At 38.9% G+C, this 24,717-nt stretch overlaps 1 protein-coding gene across 2 annotated transcripts in view; it reads right to left on the reverse strand.

Annotated features, from left to right (window-relative positions):
* Positions 1-24,717, reverse strand: part of HNF1B (HNF1 homeobox B) — a 264,716-nt gene that overhangs the window by 43,346 nt on the left and 196,653 nt on the right. The window contains exon 6 of one of the 2 annotated variants that reach the window (XM_044054584.1): positions 6,914-7,074. The exons of the other annotated variant lie outside the window; for it this stretch is intronic. Within the exon in view, the coding sequence (XP_043910519.1) occupies positions 6,914-7,074 (161 nt within the window). The remainder of the gene's footprint in view (positions 1-6,913; positions 7,075-24,717) is intronic. 2 annotated transcript variants of the gene reach the window in all.

A 24,717-nucleotide genomic window follows, 5' to 3' on the forward strand; every position in this document is an offset into this window, starting at 1 on the left:
GCGACTCATTGACATGCAGATTAGATGATAATTGAGTCCAATAATTAAAATTCTCCTGTTTCTCCTGGTATATCAGTTACATTAGTGAGACAGGAATAGTTTCAATGTATGCTACTGACTCAGCAAAAACAGAAGACTTTAAACTTCTCACTGAACTATCATGATGGTTGGAAAATGTCTGGGAGCTGTTGCTATGTATGAGTTCTATAGCCCCAAAAATGCAAACACTGTTTTTCAGCAAATTTTGTTAAAGCTTAAAAAGTACTGTGAGCCTTTAACATAAACCATACATCATTTCATGTATCATACCATATCATACCAAATCACATTATGGGATCATAACTGATTCTTGATATGAAGCTTACACAACCTTATTCCCAAGGAGCATGCAATCCCTCAGGCTTGTAGTAGACCCCAGGATGTTGGCAGCATATGAGGCAGCCTGTCAAGATACTTAAGATACACATGCATTTAATACATAGTGAACAGTGATTCTATAGGGAGGTATTGTAGTGCAACAGTAGCATTGTCACCTTACAGCAAGAGGTTCTCTGGTTCAATTCTCAGCTGGGGTACCTTCATTGCGGAGTCTGAATGTCACTACTGTGTTTGCATGGGTTTTCTGCTGGTGTTCTGATTTCCTCCCACATTCCAAAGACATGGAGTAAGTGAACTGGACACACTACATTGGCCATAGGTGTGAGTGTGGGTGCATGTATGTGGTACAGAAGAACAACCAGGGCAGGGCTAACCACTCAGCAGTGTGAAAACTACCTCTAGATGATGATCATGGCTGTTGTGATACCCTGACTCCATATGTAAAAATGGGAAATGGAGGCTGTGAACGGCTTCTAAACTGTTAATAGTGGAAGACAGGGAAATGTTTGGGTTGTTTGAAACCTGAACTTAAAATCGACCACTTAAAGACACTCATGCATAACATATGGTGAACAGTGATTTAAACTGTTAATAGTGGAAGTTAGGGTAGGGACGGGTTTGTATGAGACTTGAACTTAAAACTGATCACTATATTACTATGAAGAACAATCATGTTCAAATGCATAGAAGTTTTCAAGTCTAGTAAGCAAATCTTGGTTACCTCTAGCATGATGTAAAAGAGATGTATCATCTTAAGTCAAAATTCTGATTCTTGAATCCTTGGACATAACACATTGTGATTAAAAGTGTAACAATATTGAAAATGAAGAAAAATACACCTACAAACGTTGTGCTATAAACACATGCCAGATACTAGTTGTAAAAACAACTGATTTAGACATAGTATGAGGGTAAGGCTTGCAGTTTGAAGCTACATGGACAATGCACTGGACTTTTACACTACAAAAAATGTACCTCCTCTAAGACAATGTTGGCAAAGTTTATAGACCTCTTGTAGCCGGGTTCTTTAAAAAAAATCTTAATAGTAAGTGTGGCACCTTTAAAACTACCTACTTTTAAAGCAACCTGCCCCTGTACACCTTAGCATTTAGGCATTTTTCTTATCAGCATAACTTACTGCTTCTGTCATAAAATGATGCACTTAATGTTATATAAAGTTACTAACAACTGCAACAGAAAACAATATCACAAATAGGCAACAGACCCAATAAAAAACTTTATTAAACACTCCGGCTCCTTAGCAATGCCTTCAGAGGAATTCACCAAAAATCAGTCTCACAATAGCAACACGTTTAAAGAGAAAAAGAGAATTAAAAAAAAATCAGTCAATAAAATTAATAAGATAGTTTAATAAGATAGTTCCAATTGCATTCTATTTAAACATGTTGATACAGTGTGACTGATTTTCTAGTGAACTCCTTTGAAGGCATTGCTGATGAGGGTTTAACACAGCTTTTATTTGTTCTGTTTCCTATTTAGTGTATATATATATATATATATATATATATATATATATATATATATATATATATATATATATATATATATATATATATATATATACACACACACACACATACGCGAAAGTGCACTTCTGTGAAGAACGGATCAAAGAACCATTAAGGAACACAGGTGCCGAAGCACAGTACAGTGGAGAAAGGGAATTTATGTGCTTCCCCACTGTAGTGCGATCTCGGAGTTTGTATATTTAAGTAGGGGGGTGTGCAGGGGTTACTGTATTCTTTATCGGTTCGTTGAACCGATGTTCGCAGAAGTGCACTTTTGCTGAAGTGCACTTTCGCATAACCGCTGGGCTACTGTTTAAATTCGAAGAAGTGAGTTTTCGAATATATACAGTAGACCCATATATATATATATATATATATATATATATATATATATATATGTATATGCATATATATATATATATAGATATATATATATATATATATATATATATATATACATACATGCATACACACACACATATATATATATATATATATATATATAGTTATTACTTGTACACTTTTTGCATGTGTGTGTTTATGTATGTGTATATATACATCTATTAGTTTTATATATACATATGTGTATAGGTATCTCAAGCTGAGGCTCCATTAGGTACTACTCTTGTTTCCACTCTTCAGGCATGCCACAAGGTCTTTATTACTGTGTCGAAAGACATGTTCGCTGAACATGTCTTAATTGACACAGTAATATCAACTTGTCTAAAACCCGAATGGCTGAGTCAGTGAATTTTTTTCCCAGGGGAAAGAAAAACACTCAGCCATCATTGGGGATTTGCCCTTTTCCCCACTGCCATGCAATCTCGGAGTTGGTATATTTAGTTAGGGGTGTGTGACAGGGACAGCCCCCCACATCGAGGGGTGTGGGGGTGAACCCCCCCCCCCACGGTGTAGGGTTTGAAAGTGTGTTTTTCTGTACAGCAAAGTGATTTTTTGCCCCTGGGAAAAAATTTGCTGACTCGGCCGTTCAGGTTTTAGACAAGCTGATATTACTGTGTCGACTAGGACATGCTTGGCAAACATGTCTTTCGACATGGTAATACAGACCCCTACAAGACATCTCTAGGGTCTTTACAAACTCTAGACAAGCTACATCTTCACTGCCTCATATTTGGAATGAAACACCTTAAGGACCTGTACGAATGCAAAGAAGTTCAGAGATGAATGACAGTTTCTTCATCTTCTGAAACCACCATGCAACCACCTTAAGACTTGATAGGACAAGCACAGTTACAGGACTTTTTTGTCATTGTTCTTCTAGAAATCCTGGGCAAGATTTATTAATAACAATCTGACAAACTTACTTGCTACTTTTTTGTTGCTTCAGTAATCCAGGTCTCCAATATAAAAGATATATATATATATTATATATATATATATATATATATATATATATATATATATATATATATATATACACATACATATATACATACATATTATATATACATATATATAGATAATGTGTGTGTGTGTGTATATATATATATATATATATATATATATATATATATACACACACATGTATATCCTACATTTTCCTTGACTATGGCTAAAATGGGTCAAGTTAGGATCAGTCTACTACCCCATTTAACAAACTATTGAAATAAATAAGGGTATGACTCCACAGCACTTCTATGAGTCTCCTGCAGATGAAGCAGCTCATTCTACTCATTTTGCTCTCTCTCTCTCTTCCTCCTCCTTTCATGGTTATGTTTTCATGTAAGAATGTCTTGCTTTACATGACATATTATTGCAACTTCTGTTGTTAGTAGTAATGAATTACAAAATTGTTATTGCAACTGTTGTTCTCCCTGCTCTGACTATGGGTCAGTCTGTATTCTGTCTTTCCTGTAGACAGTGGGCTCCTCCACTGTAACTAGGGGGGCCTCTGTCCAACATAGAAATGAATATACATTCAAGACCCTATTGACTTTACACAGAAGCATAGCTAGACTGGGGCTAAGGGGGCCACTGCCCTGAACATACGGTGTTAGGGTGCATGAGCTGCAGCTGCCAATATGGGGCTTTACTGCAGTACTGGCAGCCAGAAATGAATGTCAATACTATAATTTCTTTGTGGGTAATATTGTACTTAGCAAGCTGCTTGCTACATTTGTAGGAAATGGTTTGCTACAGTCTACAGTTGGAAGCCAAAGTTCTATCCTTTCTTGTCCTCAACTTGGAAAAGAGGCCCTTCAGTTTAAGAGTTGACATGCATCATATCAGGGAACAGCACCAGGTGCTAGACAAGCTTGCTATGGTTCTGACTATACATCTTACCTGCCTTACACTGGAAGAACTCAGCAGCAACAGAATGTGCCAAAAAAACAAAAAAAGAATATAAGGTGAAGGACTAGGTGTGAAGGCAAGAAATGTGGAAAATGCATAAATATAGTTGTAAGTATAGAAAACTTCTGGAAGAACCTCATGTTGATCAGGAATGAACACAGGAATGGTTAAGCAGAAGCAAATTCAAACCAAAAAGATGAAAGGTTAATACTGGCGGCACAACACAGTGGGCTACGTACACGATGGTTTACAAAATCCATTGAACATGTGACAGAAAGAGACAAATGTAGGTTTTGTAAAACAGAAATGGAAACAGTTGCACACCTCTTTGCTGGTTGTGACATACTAATGTCAGAAGGACTGTATACTGAAATGCATAATAATTCGGCAAGACTGTTACACTGGGGATTGTGCAAACATTATGATACTGAAGTGGCTGAAAAAAAACTGGAAACATGAGCCACATAGCATTATAGAAAATGATGAAGTCAGCATCACATGTGATGATTCATTACCAGCAGTTCAAAAGATAAATTCTAGAAAACTGGATATAGTGGTCCATGAAAAGAAGAAAAAAGTAGCACTGATTATTGAAATCACTACACCCAGTGACTACAGTGTCTTGGGTACAGAGAGACACAAAGTCATAAAATATCAGAATTTGCAGGCAGAAACAAGAGCAATGTGGAAGAAAGATACCCAGACAGTTCCAATAGTAGTAGAAGAAATGGGTCTTATAAAAAAGAATCTACAGTCATATCTAGATATGTTACCAATACATGTAACTCCATACAAATTGCAGGAGTCATTACTGGGCACATTGCGGATGTTGCAAAGAGCACTTCTGGCTGACATCAAAGATTGAAACAATACTAATTTCATGAACTTTAATTTTGACTTTTTGAGTTAGGAATGGGGCCCCATTCCCGTCATGGTATTAGAAACCCAAAAGATTTGGAGAAATTAAAAAATGGAAGAACTAATATTTACATTTTATTGCATCACTCACACCTCTCAACTGTCTAGAATTTCACAGAATATCCAGATTATTTACTCATATTTTTATGTTCCTCATAAAATTAGGGGTTTTCTGACAAATCATAGAGGACTGAAGTCACTAAGTAATGACAGGCATTTGACATTCATATTTCCTGTCCATCAAAAAATGCAAGCTAATACAAAACATATTACTCTAGCAACTTTATGAATTTATAAGAGCAATGTTTAATAAGCTGCCCCTGATTTTGGCCTTCGTCACCCATTACTTCTGGCTTTGTCCAGCATTCTTGCACTAAGATGTTGAGAGGTATGCCACTACATTTTATAACAAGCACTGTGATAGAAGTATATTTATATTCAAACATTACTTTTATGGCTATATATCAAGCAGTTTTAGGACTAAATACCTCCACTAATACAGCAATGTTACTGTGCTGTATGTTACTTCACTTCTACAACTGTTTATTACTAGATACTCACTGACAGAAGACCCACATTCTGTCTTTGTTTAATAATGTCAATGTGTTTACACTTGTATAAATTAGCAGTGTGTTGTGACTGTATCAACATTATGCACATTCAGGTCTTGTCACCTACAAAACTAATAAAAAAAAATGAAGCTCTGTATCTCAATCTTGGATTCAGAAATCCATGTTACTGATTATTCAGTTTAGATCAAACTCATAAAATATGGCCTTTGTATCACACATTAAATCAACCCCCCACAAAAGAGACCCATTCCCCAAAAAAGCCTACTAGAGTAATTTCAATCAAAAGTCCATTGGTCTAATGTAGCACCCTGAGTAAAGTACCAATAAATGTTACATACAAATGTATATTCTTGTGAGTGCTACACTAACATACACAAGTTTTTGCCTTCTTTTTCAGTATTAATATAAGAATCAACACCACAATAATTAAATGAAAATGTAATTTGACTGCAAAAGGTAGTGAATACCTATGCTTCCCCAAGATAAATCATGTAACAGACATGCTGCTATGTCCACAAGCAAAGTCATAAACACATTGTTATTATTATTATTACAATACTAACCCAGCTAGACTACAATATCTGTATGTTAATGGCTTCCTGTTCTATACTATTTTACAGAAGGAAGCACTAACAGAAAGTTCTAGTAACATGTTAAGGTATAAACAATCTAGTAGCTGTGATTGGATTTGAACCCATGTGTGCTTTGTATTTCACAGCTTGTTATGCAAGCACTGAGGTCACAGGACTGTCTTCACTTTTGTAAATGGTATTGCATTCTATTTAGAATACTAACATAAACGAAAGATTGCTCTGTTCCGCTGGGCTTAAAAACTAAGGGTGGACTAAAAAAAAATGAATGAACACATTATCGACATAAATGTCAGTGTCAGCAGAAAGCAAACAGTGTTCCACCCACTTTGCTGCTTTACAAGGTATTCAATCAATAAAATGAGAACACATCTTTGTCAGATTTATTGGCTGGTTCAGAAAGTATACCTGTAGCACCAGTGAAAGCTTAGGGTCATACAGCACTGCCTTTCAGTCAAATTTGTGTGCATTTAAGATGTATCCACCCCCACAATGCTTTTATTGTTTAGAGCAGGCTCTGTGAGAAACTAAAAAAAAAAAGTTTTGTTTGTTTTGCTTGCTCAGGCCTCTTATCTTATCAGCCTTGGAGTTACAATGGCCCAGGTGTACTCACCATCTTGCCATCAGGTGAGAGCAAGTTGTGGCCTGGGTCTAGGCCCGCTGGAGAGACCTGCTGTAAAACTGACTGGCTGGTTGCCACAGCACTGTTGCCATGGTGGCTGATTGTTGTCGAGGAAGTGACCTCATTGGTACCCTGCTGGCTGTATCTTAACCCTGTGAAACAGCAACAAAATAAAAAAGGGAAATTAAATCTTTTACCTATGGATTGTTAAAATGCAGAAAGTATTATTTATTATTAATATAATGTGCGTTTTTCATAACTGTTTACAGACAGTATCATTTATTTAGTAATGGACAGCAAATTCCAGTGGAGCAGAAATCAGAATATTACTTTATGTTAAACTGAAACAGCCTACACAAGCCCACTCACTAATGTGATTTTGCTGATCCTAGTATCCACTATTAAGTGTTTTTTTTTTTTTTTTTTGCACAGTAGTGCAGGACACTGGATCATATTTCTATCACTATATTAGTGTGATTACAAAGCTCAGCATGATCTGTACCTGGAACCAATGGTTCGATAACAGTGGAAGAATCAGTAACTTGTAATAAATTACAAACCTGTTTAAAATCCATAGAAGAAACTGTTTGTCCTCTTTAACAGAAGGAAAAACAAACTGTGGCTGTATACCCAACTCAATAATACTGCCAAAAACAGAAAAATAAAAACTTGGGATTATACCACCTCTAGAACACAGTCAAGGGAGACCTGCTGTGAAGTCAGCAGATTCTGTAATTTGTATGCACAAAAAGTAACAGCTTTACTGTTCTCAGATTCTATCCTATAATTTGACACAAATCAACAGATAGTACCTCTCCCCACAAAGGACAACGTGAAACTATCAGCAAACTTTGAAGTTGGGCTTGTGATTTAAACTGTTCCTTTTTAACACTTTAGTGGGGTTGCCAGTACAGTTCAATACATTGACTTGTATATAGTACTTGTTTATGAAAACCACAGATTATAACAGTGCTCTTCTTATATAAATATGGCTCACCACAAAAATGCAAACAGGATTTACATATCTGTCTCACTACAATATTAATTAGTATTAATTACCGCTCATTGATTATTATCTTAACAAATAACATTAAAAGCACAATCTTGGATAAAACCTACTTGTTGGCTATCTGAACGTCATGTACTTAATTAAAAATAATGTTTTAGGTACAGATTAAACCAGGACCACTTAGGATGACAAGTACAGTGGATGCATGCTATGATGACAAATCCTGATGGATAGACTGCTCAGTTTTCTGGCTAGGATATTCAGTTTTTCAGGTGCTCACTTGGGGGGAGTTTAGATCTCCCACTGTGCTTTCTTACTGTAAGCACAGAAACAGGGTATTGAAGGAATCCAGACCACAGAGTCTAAACAAACTTGAGTTTGTCAGTTGTACAGACTTGAGGATTCTGACCAATTAACTAGATCACAGTTACTAGCTTTGTCTAATCCTTGTCTATTGTGCAGAAAATACAGTGCCTCACAGCAAAAACAGCAATTGGACCCACCTGTTCTATCCTGCTTTATGATCTATTTATCCCTGCACCCCTTAACTGTGCTGAATGGGAGCGATCTTCTTCCTTTTCTACTATCTGTTATGCTTGTCTATCTATTTTTCATATGCTGGCTTGATTCTATTCTCTATAGATTAGTTTTGCCTTTTAACTGTAGAGGTGCCAGTTGCTTGGGCTCAGATATTATTGCTACATGGACTGTGTACTGCTACGCTTCGAACTGAAAAGCAGTCTGGATGTCAGGCAATAGTTACTTGACTATTTTCATGAAGTACAATCATATAGTACTGCTTAGAAGTACTACTTTTTGAAAATTTCCACTCCAGATTTCAAAACATTGGTTAGAACATTAAAAACAAATTACAACATTCACAGATTAATGAAATAATTACCTGATATCTCTTACTGTGCACACTTTTTGCATCAGCATGTGGTCCAGACTGTCCTTTACTTAAAAGTTACAGTTACAGAGTAAAGTGGAAACAGACGGTCCAAAATAGAAGTAGTCATGTTGGCAAAAGTCAGTGGGTATAAATAGGGCACCTGTCAAATCAGTGCAGTTTTTAATACCCTATAGTCCATTTTTGTGATCTGGAGATTTTTGTCACCATTAGAGAAAAATGTCTCAGTGAACAGGCATACATTTGTATCTATGGTACAAACTCTTATTATTTTATAAAAAGGGTTGACAAAACCTTGCAAAACACATCTGAGATAAATAAAAAGTTATGAGAATGAAATACTTATTATGGCATTGCTAAAACCAAAGGAAGGCACATTGTTGTTTGAGTTCAAACTGTGATATTAAAACTAAAGCAGCATGACCAAAAGGACAATGCAGCAGAAACTTAAGGCTCAATGCAAGACAATTACCTGCTCTTAGTGGACACCTTAGCATAAAAAACTGTCCTGAAATTAAGATAGCTTGAGTGAGGATGTAGTCTTTTATACTTATTGTTTAATATTTAGCTCATTGAATTTCACAGACTCTTAAATTTCTATAATTTTTAAATTTAACAATGAAACCTTACAGTTATCTACCATTGAAGGGTGTGTACATGTAGGAATATATATACTCTCTTCAATTTTTATCTGTTGGTTTCAGATACACAACTCATAAGAAATTCATATAGTGCTACTGCTGCAAACAAAATTTTAGTTTTAAACAAATATACATACTACTGTTGAAGGAAAATGCATACATTATTAAATAGTTTTCACCTTTGTCAATGTTCACATCATTTATTTGTTTAAATATCACATGGGCTCAGTCATCCACATTATTTTCTTTGTTTTTTTGTGGTCTACGTTCTGCATGGTGCAGGGTCACAGACAGAGTATTCATTCAATTTAGGGATGTGCAGTGGATTACTACAACACAACACACTGTTCTTGGAAATTCAGTTGGAATTTTGCATACATATGAAAGGGCAGTTATAGTGGCTACATGAAATTCTGCCATCTAAAGCGTACCAAAAGGTTTAGCTTTTTGGTGGGAAGTCCATTATACACTAAACTTTGTTCTTTTTTTTTGTCCAAGTCATATATGACCACATGCATATATTCAGCAAACAGTGATGTTTTGATTAATAAATTGGAAGGAAAAATTAAAAGAGTTAAAATGCGATAGTCAAGAAGGACAGACACGTTGAATAATTTTCAACCTGCTATGATCAAAGTGTTTATTAAAATAGCCAGGTTTGAAGCATCACTGTCTAATAAAAATATCTAAAAAGATTTTGTGAGATGAAAGGGGGTATAAGGAAAAAATAGCTTATAAGATACCAAACCTTCTTCTTCTGTCAATCAGTGGCCTACATCCAGTCATCAACAGCTACCAGCAGAGGTGCGGCAATCTCATTGAAATACATCATGGCCTTTAATGAGAGGAAAATAGTACATGTACTTTGAGTTAGTATTTTTTTAAATTTATTTTTGTTTGACAATGGATTCTATCATCAATTTAAATGAGTGGCAATGGGGGAAGGGCTCTGTGGCCTTCACTTTTGTTACTGGTCTTCTTTGTCTACTTGGTATTCAATGAATTGATAAGCACTTTCTTGTTTAAACTGGATGCTTTAAAGGGGTTGCATTTTATGTTAATTTTATCAAAGACCTCTTTATAGTCTAAGAAAGTGGTCAGAAGTCAATTTTGCATTTTTACAACATCTGAATGCAAGTACTACCTTTCCTTGCTTCACAACAGTTTGCAATCAATAACAGGCAGCATTTCCAGATATTTTGGTGAAAACTGACAAGGATCAAAAATTATCTACCTCCAGTATTTATAGAAAATCCACCATTTAACATATATCTATCTATCTATATATATATATATATATATATATATATATATATATATATATATATATATATAAATATATATATATATATATCTATATCTATATATATATATATATTAACAGTAATTTGTCTATATTAAAAAAGGACATCAATACATTTACCTATGTTGACATCTAGTGAAAATAACTACAGAGAGTGTCTTATGTGAATTAACTAAATTGTCTGTAAAGGGAGTTTGCACTGACAAAACTTTGTGAAGGATACATTTAATGGGGCTAAACATGATACAGCTTTGAAATACAGGCCTATTCAATATGCTAGTTCACCTCAGAACTATTGTCCTTAACATGGAATCTGGTACTTTTTCTGAGGTCCATAGTAAGCTATCAACTCCTCTGTGATCATTGCATATAATTATGATCACAAAGGAGTGATATCATTCAAAAACAGGCAGTGGTCGTAAGTCAAACATAAGTCAAAACTGTTTCTGTTGGAGAGGGGCAACCCGGGCAAGCATCCCTAATGTGGAGCTGCACCCACACCCCTGCTAATTAAATATATACCACCTCCAAGGACACTTACATATATAAACATATACGATTACCTGAAACAAATGAATGACCTAAACGTCAGCCTCAACACACTATTATTCAGGCACTGAGAAACAACTTTGCTGCATGAAAATTTCACAACAAAAAAACCCATAAAGCGTTTTTTTTTTTTGCAAGGGGAGTGCTCTACATCCACCATGTGGAGGCTGCACCCCCTGCTAATTATGTATACTAACTCTGAGAAATGCATAAAATCAGGGAAAGGGCATATTTCCCAAACCAAGACCTGTGTGATTCATGACCTATCGACCATCTATTTAGTCAACCACAACTACTTTTACAGAAAAACAGAGCACACACACACACACACATATATATATATATATATATATATATATATATATATATATATATTATAAATACACACACACACACACACACACACACACACACACACACACACACACACATCTATACATACTTACATATATAAGATCAATACATTTACACACATACCATTTTCACTGAAAGACCCATTTCTTGAAATTAACATAAACTTTTACCATAATAATGCCACAAATAATTAAAAGAAATTATCCAACCAAGAAACCCACAATCCAAAGAAAGGGAAGCCACACTACTTTACTTAAACATATATAATTCAAGGGGAGAGGAAAATTAAAAATAAATAAATACATATATACATATCTACATAAATAAAATGAAAAATGCTGGATATTTCTTTCAAGTAAATTGACAGTTATGACTGGTTAGTACACTTATATCTAACATATTTCCTGACTGTTTAGTCGCTCACAGTTGTAACATGGCATGGTTGTCACATCTCTTGTGTGTAACATGTTCAGCTTTGCATTACAGTAGAGTGAATGTTATCTGGTCTTGCTGGGACCAGACCTTAGACTAGATAAACAAATGGCTGGTTAATCAGAAAAAGCATACAAAATAGCATTTTTAAATTATATATCAGCTAGACTAACAAGATTTATGTAGGCATGCATTTTTCTATGAAGTCTAAAACTCAAATGTCTGTCATTATTTAGCCAAGAGGAGGTAGAAGTATTGTTGTTCTCTGTTGTCTTTTGCTAGGGCTACGGCAGAAATTTGATGGCTGGTTAAAGAGGAGGCTGGTTAAAGAGAGGCCGGATAACAGGGAGTCTACTCCATACTTCAAAGTGTGCTCTAGGCATGACAAAGACCTCTCCCTGCTTAGATGAGTCATCCAAAAATGAGTTCAGCATCACTGAATTTTCTACAGTGAGAAAAACCCAAAAATGCCTACTAAAAAAAAATTGCAGGGGGAAAGCTTCCTGCACTTCTAGTGGTACAAATATGCTTGGCCCTAATGTATGTACACCTTTTTGCATAACAGTGGAGTAAAGTGAAAAAAAACCCACCAATGCACTGTACTGTACCCAGTTCACACAACAAGTGGATAAGGTTTCAACAAAGCACAGCAAAAGAAGACTGAAGGAAAGCTGTTCAATAAACCTATCACTGAAATGTGCAATTTTCTTACATTTACTACTTTATAACACTGCCAAAATGCTTACTGAGTATTCTGTGCTTGGAATCTCTTTAAATTCCCGGATATACGTATGAGTTTACAATGAATAATTCAAACAACATTGAACAATCTCAGTGGTAATTACCATTAATCACCACCAAAATCATAGAAAAAAATAATTACAAATATAAATCAATAGTTACATTTGCGATTACTAAAAGCAAAACAAAAAATTACTTTTAGTGGGGGGCTTTGCCCCATGACCAAAGAAATTAAATATACTAACTCCAGGGTCACAAAACCTCAAAGAAAGTGGAAAACCCTACATAATTTGACCATCTGTATCATATACACACACATACATCCATAAAAATTCCTGGATTTCATCTTATGAAAATGAATTGCGTTATTTTTAGAATCATAAATAGTGTCCCTGTCTATTACTTTACTGTTCTTACCATGTAGCTCTGAAACTAACACACATTATATACATTTTTCTATTAGTTACATATTTGCACTATATCTGCTGTACCTGCTTGTGTAGTACAGAAAGAAAGTAAAACAGATCAATGCATGATCATATGCATGAGAAACATGGGATTATTACCACCATACATATGACCATGGGCTGCCAAATCCATGTACTCACCCCAGTGTCTCAAGCTGACAGTCTCCCTTCCGACTGTCTCAAGAAGACTTGAACACCTCTGTTAAAGTTTATATCACTGCTCTTTCTGGCAGTTCTTTCCAGGTCTCACCACTCTGTCCAAGAATTTATGTAAACAGGAGTGACTCAGCAGAATTGTGTCGTTAAGTGAATTTATATATATTTGTGTGTGTGTGTGTGTGTGTGTGTGTGTGTGTGTGTGTGTGTGTGTGTGTGTACAGATGGAGACAGGCAGACAAGACAAGTCATCGCATCTGTACCTATTTCGATGCACACACACACACACACATATATATATATATATATATATATATATATATATATATAGCATGATATAATATAAAATAAGATAATACACACACTTACACACACACATATAAAGCACAGATAAAGTAAACTGCTGGTTAAATGCAAACAGCAATAATGTGAAAACATTTTTATTTTATAAATATAGACTTTGTTTGTTCATTGTGGGTATTAAGATTTATGTAGTGGCCATGTGTGGGTTTTGTTTGCTTTGTGGGTGAGTTTTTGTGTAGTGTATTTTTGTTAGGAAATCATTGCTGGTGCAGTTGTTAGTGTGCAGCAACAACAGCAGCAGCCATTCCCATTTTGAGGGAGATTTTTTCCTTCTATAAGGTAGTACAACCATAATGTTGGTATATTTATATCTGGGGTGTGCAAGATGGGGCTTGGCCATTGCAAAAAAGTTAGGTGTTGGTGTTTTTTTTATGTTTGGTGTTTTATTTAAGTTTTATTTTGTATTCTTGGATGTAGTTTGTTTTGCTGGTATTCACTGTTGTATGTATACAGGTTTTGATATTTTCTCTGTTTGTTGATTCAATGTTTTACTTTCATTCATTTTAAGTAATTTAACTCAATGTATTCCTACTGGTGTATCCTTAACATGTTTATTCATGTTCTGTTCAGGTTTAACAAATAGGTTTGCCTGTGACACTATTTCTGACACTGATTTCAGCAGTACACAGACTTGCTATCACATATCAAAAATTAGAACTGGAACTGAATGAAAGTACAGTTTTGTACCTACCATAAATGTAGATGTTCGAAGATCCACATTGCTGCAGTCCTTACTTATGGGGGTAGTCCGCTGTCCTCGGTCGGCCCGAATACCAAAGAATTAGGCTGACGTCGGTCATGGGCGCCTAGATCTGACATCAGAGCGTCAGGGTATAAAGGCACATGACCGACGTCATATCCTCAGTCTTTTCTTGCCCCAGATGTCAGAAGGCCAAACCAGAAAGGCCACAGCCAAAAACAGAATACCTCCCAAAAAACATGCCCAACAACAACCATCACCTAAAGCATAGCACTATGTCAAACTACAGTGGGGAAGGAGGGATGGTAAATTGGACTGCAGCAATGTGGATCTTCGAACATCTACATTTATGGTAGGTACAAAACTGTACTATGTTCTTCATCTCACATTGCTGCAGTCCTTACTTATGGGTAGAATCCCAAAGCAACGGGAAAGGGAGGTTGGTAAAAAATCATAAAGCATTAGGGGCCGCTAAAATGCCCTGTAAAATTGCAGTGGCAAATCCAGCCCTAGACTTAGAATAAAGAGGAAGGTGGTAATGTTTAGAAAAGTATGCACTGAACTCCAAGTAGCTGCCTCCAAAATGTCTTGTGTAGCTATCCGCTTAGAAAGGCCGTAGAAGTAGCAGTAGCCCTAGTGGAATGAGGCCTGATTCCAGCAGGAATCTCCTTACCATGATGGGAATAACAGAAAGAAATACAGAACCCAATCCATTTAGAAATAGTTTGTTTTGAAACAGGTTTACCCTGTGAACCCAAAGCAAAAGAAACAAATAACTGCTGAGACTGTCTGAACTCCTTGGTTCTGCTCAAATAATAATGCAACTGCCTGTGAATATCCAAAGTATGCAAAATTTTCTCCCCTCTATTTTGGGGGTTTGCATAAAAAGTAGGCAAATGAATAGTTTGATTTAAGGCCACACTAGAAACCACTTTAGGCATAAAGGAAGGATTAAGATACCCTATCCTTATGAAAAATCAGGAAAGGCTCCACTGCCATGAGGGCCTGTAATTCAGAAACCCATCTTGCAGAGGTAATGGCCAACAAAAAAGCAGTTTTCTATGACAAATACTTTAACTCGGCAGTAGCTGCAGGCTCAAAAGGTTGTAGAGTAAGCTTTTCCAACACAAAATTGAGATCCCAAGTAGGAGTAGGAGCTCTACGTGGGGGTCTTATATTCTTTGCCCCTCTGAGAAATTACTTAAACCAAGGATGAGAGAATAAAGGAGGATCACAATCATAGTGAGCAGAAATGGCTGCAGCATGGACCTTTATCGAGGAGAAAGACAAACCCTTGTCCAATAATTCAGTAAGATATTGAAGAGCAACACTTAAATCAGGTTTGGAGACATCAAAGTCCTTCCCTTTGCTCCAAATAAAAAATCTCCTCCATTTATCAACTTTCCTGGTACTAGGCCTCCTGGCCTCCAAAATAACATTCAAAACTTGTTGTGGAAGCTGAGACCCTCCAGAGTCTAAAACAGAATATGCCAGGCTGTTAGATGCAGAGACTGAATCTTGACATTGAGGAAGTGACTGTCCTCTTGTGACAGAAGGTGCGGAATCAAAGGCAGAGGCCATGGAGGTTCTCGTACTAAACTCCTCAGTAGTGGGTACCAGTGTTGTCGAGGCCAATCCGTGCTATCAAAATCATGGTTGGCTTGTCTTGTCTGACCTTCAAAAGTACTTTGGGAAGAAGAGGCAGAGGTGGAAAGGCATATACATGCAGATTGTTCCAACTGAATGATAGAGCGTCCACCTTCCAAGCTGTGTGATGAAACATTTTTGTGCAAAACTTTGGCAACTGGTAATTTAGTGGAGAAGTGAACAGATCTATGTCTGGAGTTCCCCATAACACTGTCAACTTTTGAAATACATGAGGATCCAATTTCCACTCGTGAGGATCCACTATTTGTCTGCTCAACACATCTGCTAAGGAGTTCTGTGCTCCTGGTAGAAACCTTGCCTGAAGAGTGAGGTGTAGATTGAGAGCAGTTTCCCACAGAATCATCACTTGCCTGCAAAGAGGGTAAGAATGGGATCCCCTTGCTTGTTGATGTACCACATGACAGTAGTGTTGTCTGTTTGAATCAACACCTGCCCTGGGTGAAGTAAATCTTGCAAGCCATCAATGCAAACTGGACTGCTAACATTTCCTTCAAGTTGATATGCAAATGTTGGAGTTTGACAGGCCACGTGTTTTGCACCCATTTTCCATTGAGGTGTGCTCCCCAAGCCTTGTCCGAGGCATCTGTCGTTAGAATCTGACTCGCCTCTGGCCGGGTCACAGAGAGTCCCTTGTTTAGGTGACATTCCTGAGCCCACCACAAAAACTCCTTCTGAATGCAAGGTATTATCTGAATGACAGTGTCTAGATCTTGGCAGTGCTGTGTCCATACATTTTCGAGATACCATTGAAGCTTCCTCATATGCAATTTGGCATTGGGAAGCACCAGAATACAAGATGCCATGAACCCCAAGGCTTGAAGGACTGTCCTTGCAGTCAGCCTGGACCGTAGAGACATTTGATGGAAATAAAGAGAAAGGCTTCTTTGTTTGTCCGGGGTCAAAAAAGCCATCTGGGAAGCTGTATTCAGTCTCACACCCAGAAAGCTCATGTCCTGAGAGGGTACTAGACTGGACTTTGTTTCGCAGAATACCCTAGGCATCTTAACACTGCCATCACATACTGTAGATGATGAAGAAGTTCGTCCTTTTCTTGTGCAATAATCAGGCAATCGTCCAAATAAGGATAAATCTGTATTCCTCTTAGTCTGAAAAAGGCTATCACTGGAGCCAGAACCTTTGTGAACACTCTGGGCACAGTAGATAAGCCAAAGGGCAATGCAGAGAACTGATAATGTAAATTTCCAGCCAGGTACCTCCTGCAACTGGGCCTGATAGGAACATGAAGGTAAGCCTCTTTGAGATCCAGAGTAACCATCCAATGATCTTTTCCCAACAGAGGTAAAAGTTGTTGTAAAGTCAGCATCTTGAACTTTGGAATGTCCAGGTAAGTGTTGAGGATAGATAAATCCAAAATTGGTCTCCACGTGTTCCCTTTCTTTGGAACTAGAAACAGGCGAGAATAAAATCCTAGGCCCACTTCTGACAGAGGAACTGGCTGTATAGCTCCTATTTGAAGAAGTAAGGAAATTTGTCTGTGAGCCTCTATCCTTTGCTGAGGAGGGACGTCTGGCATGCCTGTGAAAGGAGGCATGGTATGGAAATAGAACTTGTAACCTCGGTTTATAACGTCCAATACCCATTTGTCCTGGGTGACTAAATGCCAATTTTGCTTGAAAAGAGCCAACTTTCCTCCCAAAGGAGCTGCCAGGCAAGAAGAATCTGGCAGCTGAAAATGCAGGTCATTGGGCCTGTTTACAGGACTGGCCCCTGCCCTCACCAGCAGATTGAGCAGGCGAACTCCATTGTCTCGGCCTGAAGGTACTCTGAGCTCTGCCCCTACCACGCCTAGATCTACCCCTAGACTGAGAATCAGAAGAATAGTAGGCCAATTTCTACTAAACTTTGGAGGTTGTACCTGCAAAAATCTTTAACAGTCTGCATAGACTTAGCCTTGTCTTCCATTTTCTTTAAGACAGACTCCACAGGAGGACCAAACAAAACTTCAGACTGTAAAGGGGCATCCAGAATTCTAGACTTAACATGCTCAGACAAATTCTGATCCTTAAGCCAGGTTAGCCTACAAATAACTGAACCAGTGGCAGCCACCCTAGAAGAAGCCTGTAAAGCATCAAAACCACATTGCAAAGAGTGCTTACCGACCTGTTCAGAAACATGCACTAAATCCTGCAATTCTTTACACTCTATGCCCTCTGCCAAAGCATCCACTTTAGATCTTAGCTGAGAAAGGAGGAAATTCTGATACTTCAACATATGAAACTGGCAGTTCAAAGCTCTCATTGCTAAAGTAGAAGAGGTATACACCTTCTTACCCCATCTATCCAAAGCTCTAGCTTCCTTATCCAGAGGAACCGGATTCTTAACAACAGAGGCTCTAACACCCTTAGGCCTTTGACTAATAGTTTCTGGGTCCGCCCTAGGACTCCTATACAAATATTTATGAGCCTCAGGCACCCTGTAATACCTGTCCGGTTTAACTGGGGCAGGAGGCACAGAATCTGGATTAAGGGAGGCTTCCGAGAAAACATCTGAAACAACATCCAAAACCGGAGGAATAGCTAAGGGTCTATGCTGTGGTAAAAACAAGAACTCCCTAAGTCTCTTCCGTGAATCAGAGTAATCCTGTCCTTCCCACTTAAAATGCTCCCGCATGGAATGCAGAGTTTCTGAAAATGAAAAATCCTCTGGAGGAGAAGCAGAAGGAGTGGAATCCTCTGCATCAGAATCAGAATAAGGAGGGTAATCTTGAATGTCTTCAGCAGAAGACTCAGAATCATCTGAGGCCTGCTCCAAACTTTCCAACTCTGGCTCCATCCTAGGCCTCTTATCAGGAGGGGGCATAGAACCCCTAATTAAAGTAATCAAATCCTCTGCCATTTTAAGCATGTGCTTTTTAGGCACGGACCCTGAAGAACCAGAACTGACACCAGAGGAAGGCAAAACAGACCTGCCCTTAGAAGAAGCCTTAGAAACAGTAGCAGAAGACCTAACTACCTTAGGCATAGAAGGGAGAGTAGAGAGGCCCCTTCAGCCTGACCTGCCTCCTGGGAGGCCACATCTTGTAAAATCAAAGTTTCCCCCTGGGACTCAACAGAAACTACAGCCGGATCCACCTGTTCAGCTGTAGCTTCCAAAAGATCGGCGTCCACGGACGAATCATCCTGCCTAGGCTTTAAAGATTTGTCTTTGCGCTTAGCAGAAGCGGTGGAACATCCGACGGCATATTATAATTACACCTCTTGCCAAAGACTAACCTAGCGCAATAACCCTCCGCGTTTATAGTGCGCTTATTAAACCTAGCACAAAACCGACACCCCACTAACGCCGTGCTCTGGTCCCAAACAAGGAATACAAAGCGAGTGGTAATCCCTATGGTATCTGTTTCCCACAAAATACAATTATTCACTTTTTCTGACATCCGTAAGAAACTGAGGCAAGAAAAACAAAATCTTCCAACTTGGTATCGGTCTGAAACTCCGAAAAAAAATTTCAGAAGAGCGCGCCGGTAACCTGGCGCCAGCGTTCTGCCGGATAAAAGACGAGATATCAAAAGGGGATATGGCGTCGGCCATGGCGCTTCTGATGTTGGGCGAGTGTCAGATATCAGCCATGACCGTCATGACGCAGCCTAATACCTTAATTTGGTGACCGACTCACCCATAAGTAAGGACTGCAGCAATGTGAGATGAAGAACATCTAATGTTCACCTTATTTACCTCACAGGTGGACACACACCACATTTTTACTTTTTTTTTTTTTTTTTAGCAAAAGGATAACAGTCATACCACACATTTTCCTTTCTTTAGCAAAAAAGGTTGGACATTACAGTATAAACTTTATTGAAAATCTGTCTGGAAGCAGGACTTGGTACTTTAGCTATCATTTCTCTACACTGCATCACTTCACAAGGATATGACTTGATCTACAGAAACCCCTGTTCACCTTACAGACAATACATCTTGCAACAGCTGTTGCTACTTTTTTGTATTCTTCTGCTGTTCTGAACGATGTCACAAATGTCTCTTGATTTTCTTTTCTTCAAAATTAATTGTACTCTTAATTTTTTCAACTGGGATGCTTTTTTTTCCCTTAGCCAAGAGTATCCATCGTTTCTGAATAATGAATGACAGCACATACCTGCTTCTTGATATTAGATGTGGCTCAGGTGATTGAGAAGAAATTTCTTAAGCATCAGTTGCCCAAAGAAAAAGACACCAAGATACATAATGTTGCTCTCTGTTTTCCATAGGAAATCATTGCTGGTGCAATTTCTATTTGTGTACCAGCAAAGTACAGTTGTGTACACTTACCATAAATGTAAATGTTCGAGTGTATTCACTGTTGCAGTCATTACACTTGGGTTATCTGTTTGCAGTAGCCCTCATTCGGCCTGATTAACAAAGTCTTGGGTCCTGCGTTGGTTGATATCTCATCTTCCATGACGTCAGGTAGTCAGGGGTATAAAGCATGCAGTCGGCGCTATTTTATCAGTTTTTCTTGCCCCAGATGTCAGGTGTACCCATAATGGGAAGCAATTATATACAAGGTTACACCTCCAACAAAAAGCAAATACACCAGAAAGCTTTAAGCATAGTAAACAAGAATAGAGGTATAGACAATAGAAGACAGGGGGCTGGAGGGGGGATAACCAGGACTGCAACAGTGAATACACTCGAACATCTACATTTATGGTAAGTGTACACAACTGTACTATGTTCTTCGTGTTTCACTGTTGCAGTCATCACATTTGGGTAGAGTCCCAAAGCTAAGGATGGGAGGAGGCAATTGGATAGCATCAGGACCAGCTATAAGGCCCTGCAGGACTGCAGAGGCAAAGCCAGCTCTGGATTTAGAAAAAATTGGCAAGTGGTAATGCTTGGTGAAAGTATGTACAGAACTCCAGGTAATAGCTTCTAGGATGTCTTTGGTAGGGACACCTCTGAGAAAGGCTGTAGAGGTAGATGTAGCCCTGGTTGAATGTGGTCTTATCACCTGTGGGATAGGCTTTCGATGGTGCTTATAGCAGAAATGAATGCAATCCACTCACACAACTACACATAGTACACAACTGTACTATGTTCTTTGTGTTTCACTGTTGCAGTCATTACATTTGTGTGGATTCCCAAAGCTATGGTTGGGAGGAGGAGTTTAAATAGCATTAGGGCCAGCTATAAGGCCCTGTAAGACTGCAGTGGCAAAGCCAGCTCTGGATTTAGTGAAAACTGGCAAATGATAATGCTTGGTGAAAGTATGTACAGAATTCCAGGTAACAGCTTCTAGGATGTCTCTGGTAGGTCCAGGTAACAGCCTCTGAGGCTGTAGAAGTAGATGCAGCCCTGTGGAAGGAGGTCTGATCCCTGGAGTGAGGTCTGATCCCATAGGTGCTTATAGCAGAAATGAATGCAACGGCTTATCCATTTAGAAATGATTTGTTTTGAAATAGCCTTCCCCTCTGCCCCTGCAGCAAATGCTACCAGCAGTTGTTCAGATTTTCTTTGAGGTTTAGTCCTGTCCAAGTAGAATCTAAGTTGTCTGTGCACATCCAAGGAATGCAGTATCCATTCCCCTTTGTTCTGTGGATTAGGAAAGAAGGTTGGCAAATTAATGGACTGATTAAGAGCCACACTGGATACCACCTTGGGCATGAAAGATGGATTGGTTCTGAGTGACACCCTGTCTTCATGAAAGATGATGAAAGGCTCCACTGCCATAAGGGCCTGTAATTCAGATACCCTTCTAGCTGAAGTGATTGCTAAAAGGAAAGCTGTTTTCCAGAAGCAGCTTTAAGGCAGTAGCAGCTGGCTTGAAAAAGGAGAGAGTGGTCGAATACAAAGTTAAGGTCCCAGGCTGGGGTCGGAGCTCTCCTGGGTGGTCTCAAATTTTTGGCCCCTGTGAGGAACTGCTTGAGCAGTGGATGAGAGAAGAGTGGTGGTTCTGTGTTATAATGAGCTGAAATGGCTGAGGCATGGATTTTAATGGATGAAAAAGACAGGCCCTTGTGAAGCATCTCAGTTAAGTACTGTAAAATCTGAGGTAAATTGGGCACTGTTGTGCTCATCTCTTGAGATTGGTTCCAGGCACAGAATCTTTTCCATTTTTCAGCATAAGATTTTCTAGTACTAGGCCTCCTTGCCTCTAAGATGACATACATCACAGGTTTGCTGAGGGATGGTAAGGGAGTGTTTAAGTAATTAGCCAGGCTGCAAGATTCAGTGTTGGAAGCTGAGGGTGCAGAATCTGGTTCTCCTGCTGAGACAACAGGGAAGGAATCTGAGGCAGGTGCCATGGAGATAACCATGACACACTGCGCAGGAGGGGGTACCAGTGTTGGTGCGGCCAGTCTGAAGCAATCAAAATCATCCTTGGTTTGTCCTGTTTGACTTTTAGTAGTACTTTGGAGAGCAGAGGCAGTGGGGGAAAGGCATAGACTGATAGGCTTTTCCAGCTGAAGGACAGAGCATCCACTTTCCAGGCTTGTTTGTGGGGAGTCCTTGTGCAAAATTTGTCCAATTGATAGTTCTGGGGGGAGGCAAACTCCCCCATTTGCTTGTCAACATGCTGAAAATCCTTGGTTCCAGTTTCCACTCGTGTGGGTCCATGAGGTTTCTGCTTAGTCCCTCTGCAAGTGTTCTCCTGGCAGGAATTGAGCTTGTAGGTGCACTTGGTAGCTCAAGGCTGTGTTCAACAATGCCATTGCTAGTCTGCAGAGGGGGTAAGAATGTGTACCCCCCTGCTTGTTTATATACCACATAACCATGGTGTTGTCGGTCTTTACCATTAGTTGTCCTGGAAGAATGTAGTCCTTGAAGGCTGTCAGAGCATTCTGTACAGCTAACATTTCTTTTTGATTGATATGCAGGTGCATTTGACTTGGGTTCCATTTGCCCTGAATGCACTTCCCTGCTAGGTGAGCCCCCCCATGCATTGTCTGATGCATCTGTGTTTAGGGTTTGGGTGGCAGGGGGTGGTGTGAAAGGTAGTCCTTTGTTTTGGTGGCAGGCTTCTGCCCACCAAAGGAACTCTAGGCGTAGGCAAGGTATGACAGGAATCATTGTTTCTAGGCTGTGAGAATGTTAAATCCATTGGCTTTTTAGATACCACTGTAGTTTCCTCATATGCAGTCTTGCATATGGAATTAGAAGAATGCAGGAGGCCATAAACCCCAAGGCTTGCAGTATTTGTCTTGCAGATAGCAGGGTTTTTGTGGCCACTTGTTTGAAGTAGGTTGTCAAATGAATTTGCTTTTCTGGTGTGAGGTAAGCCATCTGGGAAGTTGTTTTCAAGCTTGCTCCCAGGAATGTAATTTGTTGACAGGGTACCCGTTGTGATTTCTTTTCATTTATGGTGTACCACAGACAAGTTAGAACCCTTTTTACAAAGGCCAGATGATTTAAGAGTATGTCCTGGCTTTTTGCCTGAATTAAACAATCGTCCAGGTATGGGTATATTTGAATACTTCTTTGCCTGCAAAATGCAATAACTGGAACTAGGCACTTTGTGAATACCCTGGGCACAGTAGATAAGCCAAAGGGCAGTGCAGAGAACTGATAGTGCATGTAGCCTGCTTTGAAGCATAGGTATCTAGACTCCCTGATAGGGATGTGCAGGTATGCTTCTTTTAAGTCTAGTGTTGCCAACCATGCATCCTTGCCTAGCATAGGAAGCAGCTGGTGAAGAGTCAGCATTTTGAATTTTGGAATCACCAGAAAGGTGTTTAGAATAGAAAGGTCCAGGATAGGATGCCATGTATTGCCTTTTCTGGGTACCAGGAAAAGTCTCTAATAGAAACCTTGTCCCTTTTCCTCTTCTGGTACCAAATGAATAGCCAAATAAATCCAAAGTGCTGCAATATAACAGCAAATGAAACCACAAAATGTCGAGAAAAACACCTTTATGAAAACAATAGCAAAGCTTTCGGGTTACTACCCTTCTTCAATACTAATTAGTATTGAAGAAGGGTAGTAACCCGAAAGCTTTGCTATTGTTTTCATAAAGGTGTTTTTCTCGACATTTTGTGGTTTCACCAGCTGAATAGCCCCCATGTTTAAGAGAGAGAGTACTTGATTTTGGCCCTCTGCCCACTGATTTGGGGGTAGATCTGGCCACCCGCTTGGTGTTGGCAACATGTGGAAATGAAATCTGTATCTTTGGGACACTATATTTAAAACCCATTTGTCCTGGGTAATCAGTTCCCAGTTTTTGGCCTGCAGACCAATCTTACCGCCTAAAGCAGCATTCAGTTGGGAAGTGCTTGAAGTTTTAAAAACAAGTCATTGAGACAGTTTCCATAGGGGGGAGTCTTACTACTCCCAGGTTTGGGTGCGGAAACCACCCATTGCCTAGTCTTGTGTGTCCATTGGGACTGAAACCTGAAATTTCTGCTGTGTCTGGGTTTGGCTTGAGAAGACCTGGAAGGGCCTGGAAAGGACCAAATTTTAGAGGGCCAGTGCCTACTAAATCTAGGAGGATGAACTTGTAAGAAATCTTCAACAGTTTGCATAGGTTTATCTTTATCTTCCATCT

This window comes from Protopterus annectens, chromosome 13.part0, assembly GCF_019279795.1.
Source record: "Protopterus annectens isolate FY-2018-M chromosome 13.part0, PAN1.0, whole genome shotgun sequence".
Classification (NCBI taxonomy): Eukaryota; Metazoa; Chordata; order Ceratodontiformes; family Protopteridae; genus Protopterus; species Protopterus annectens.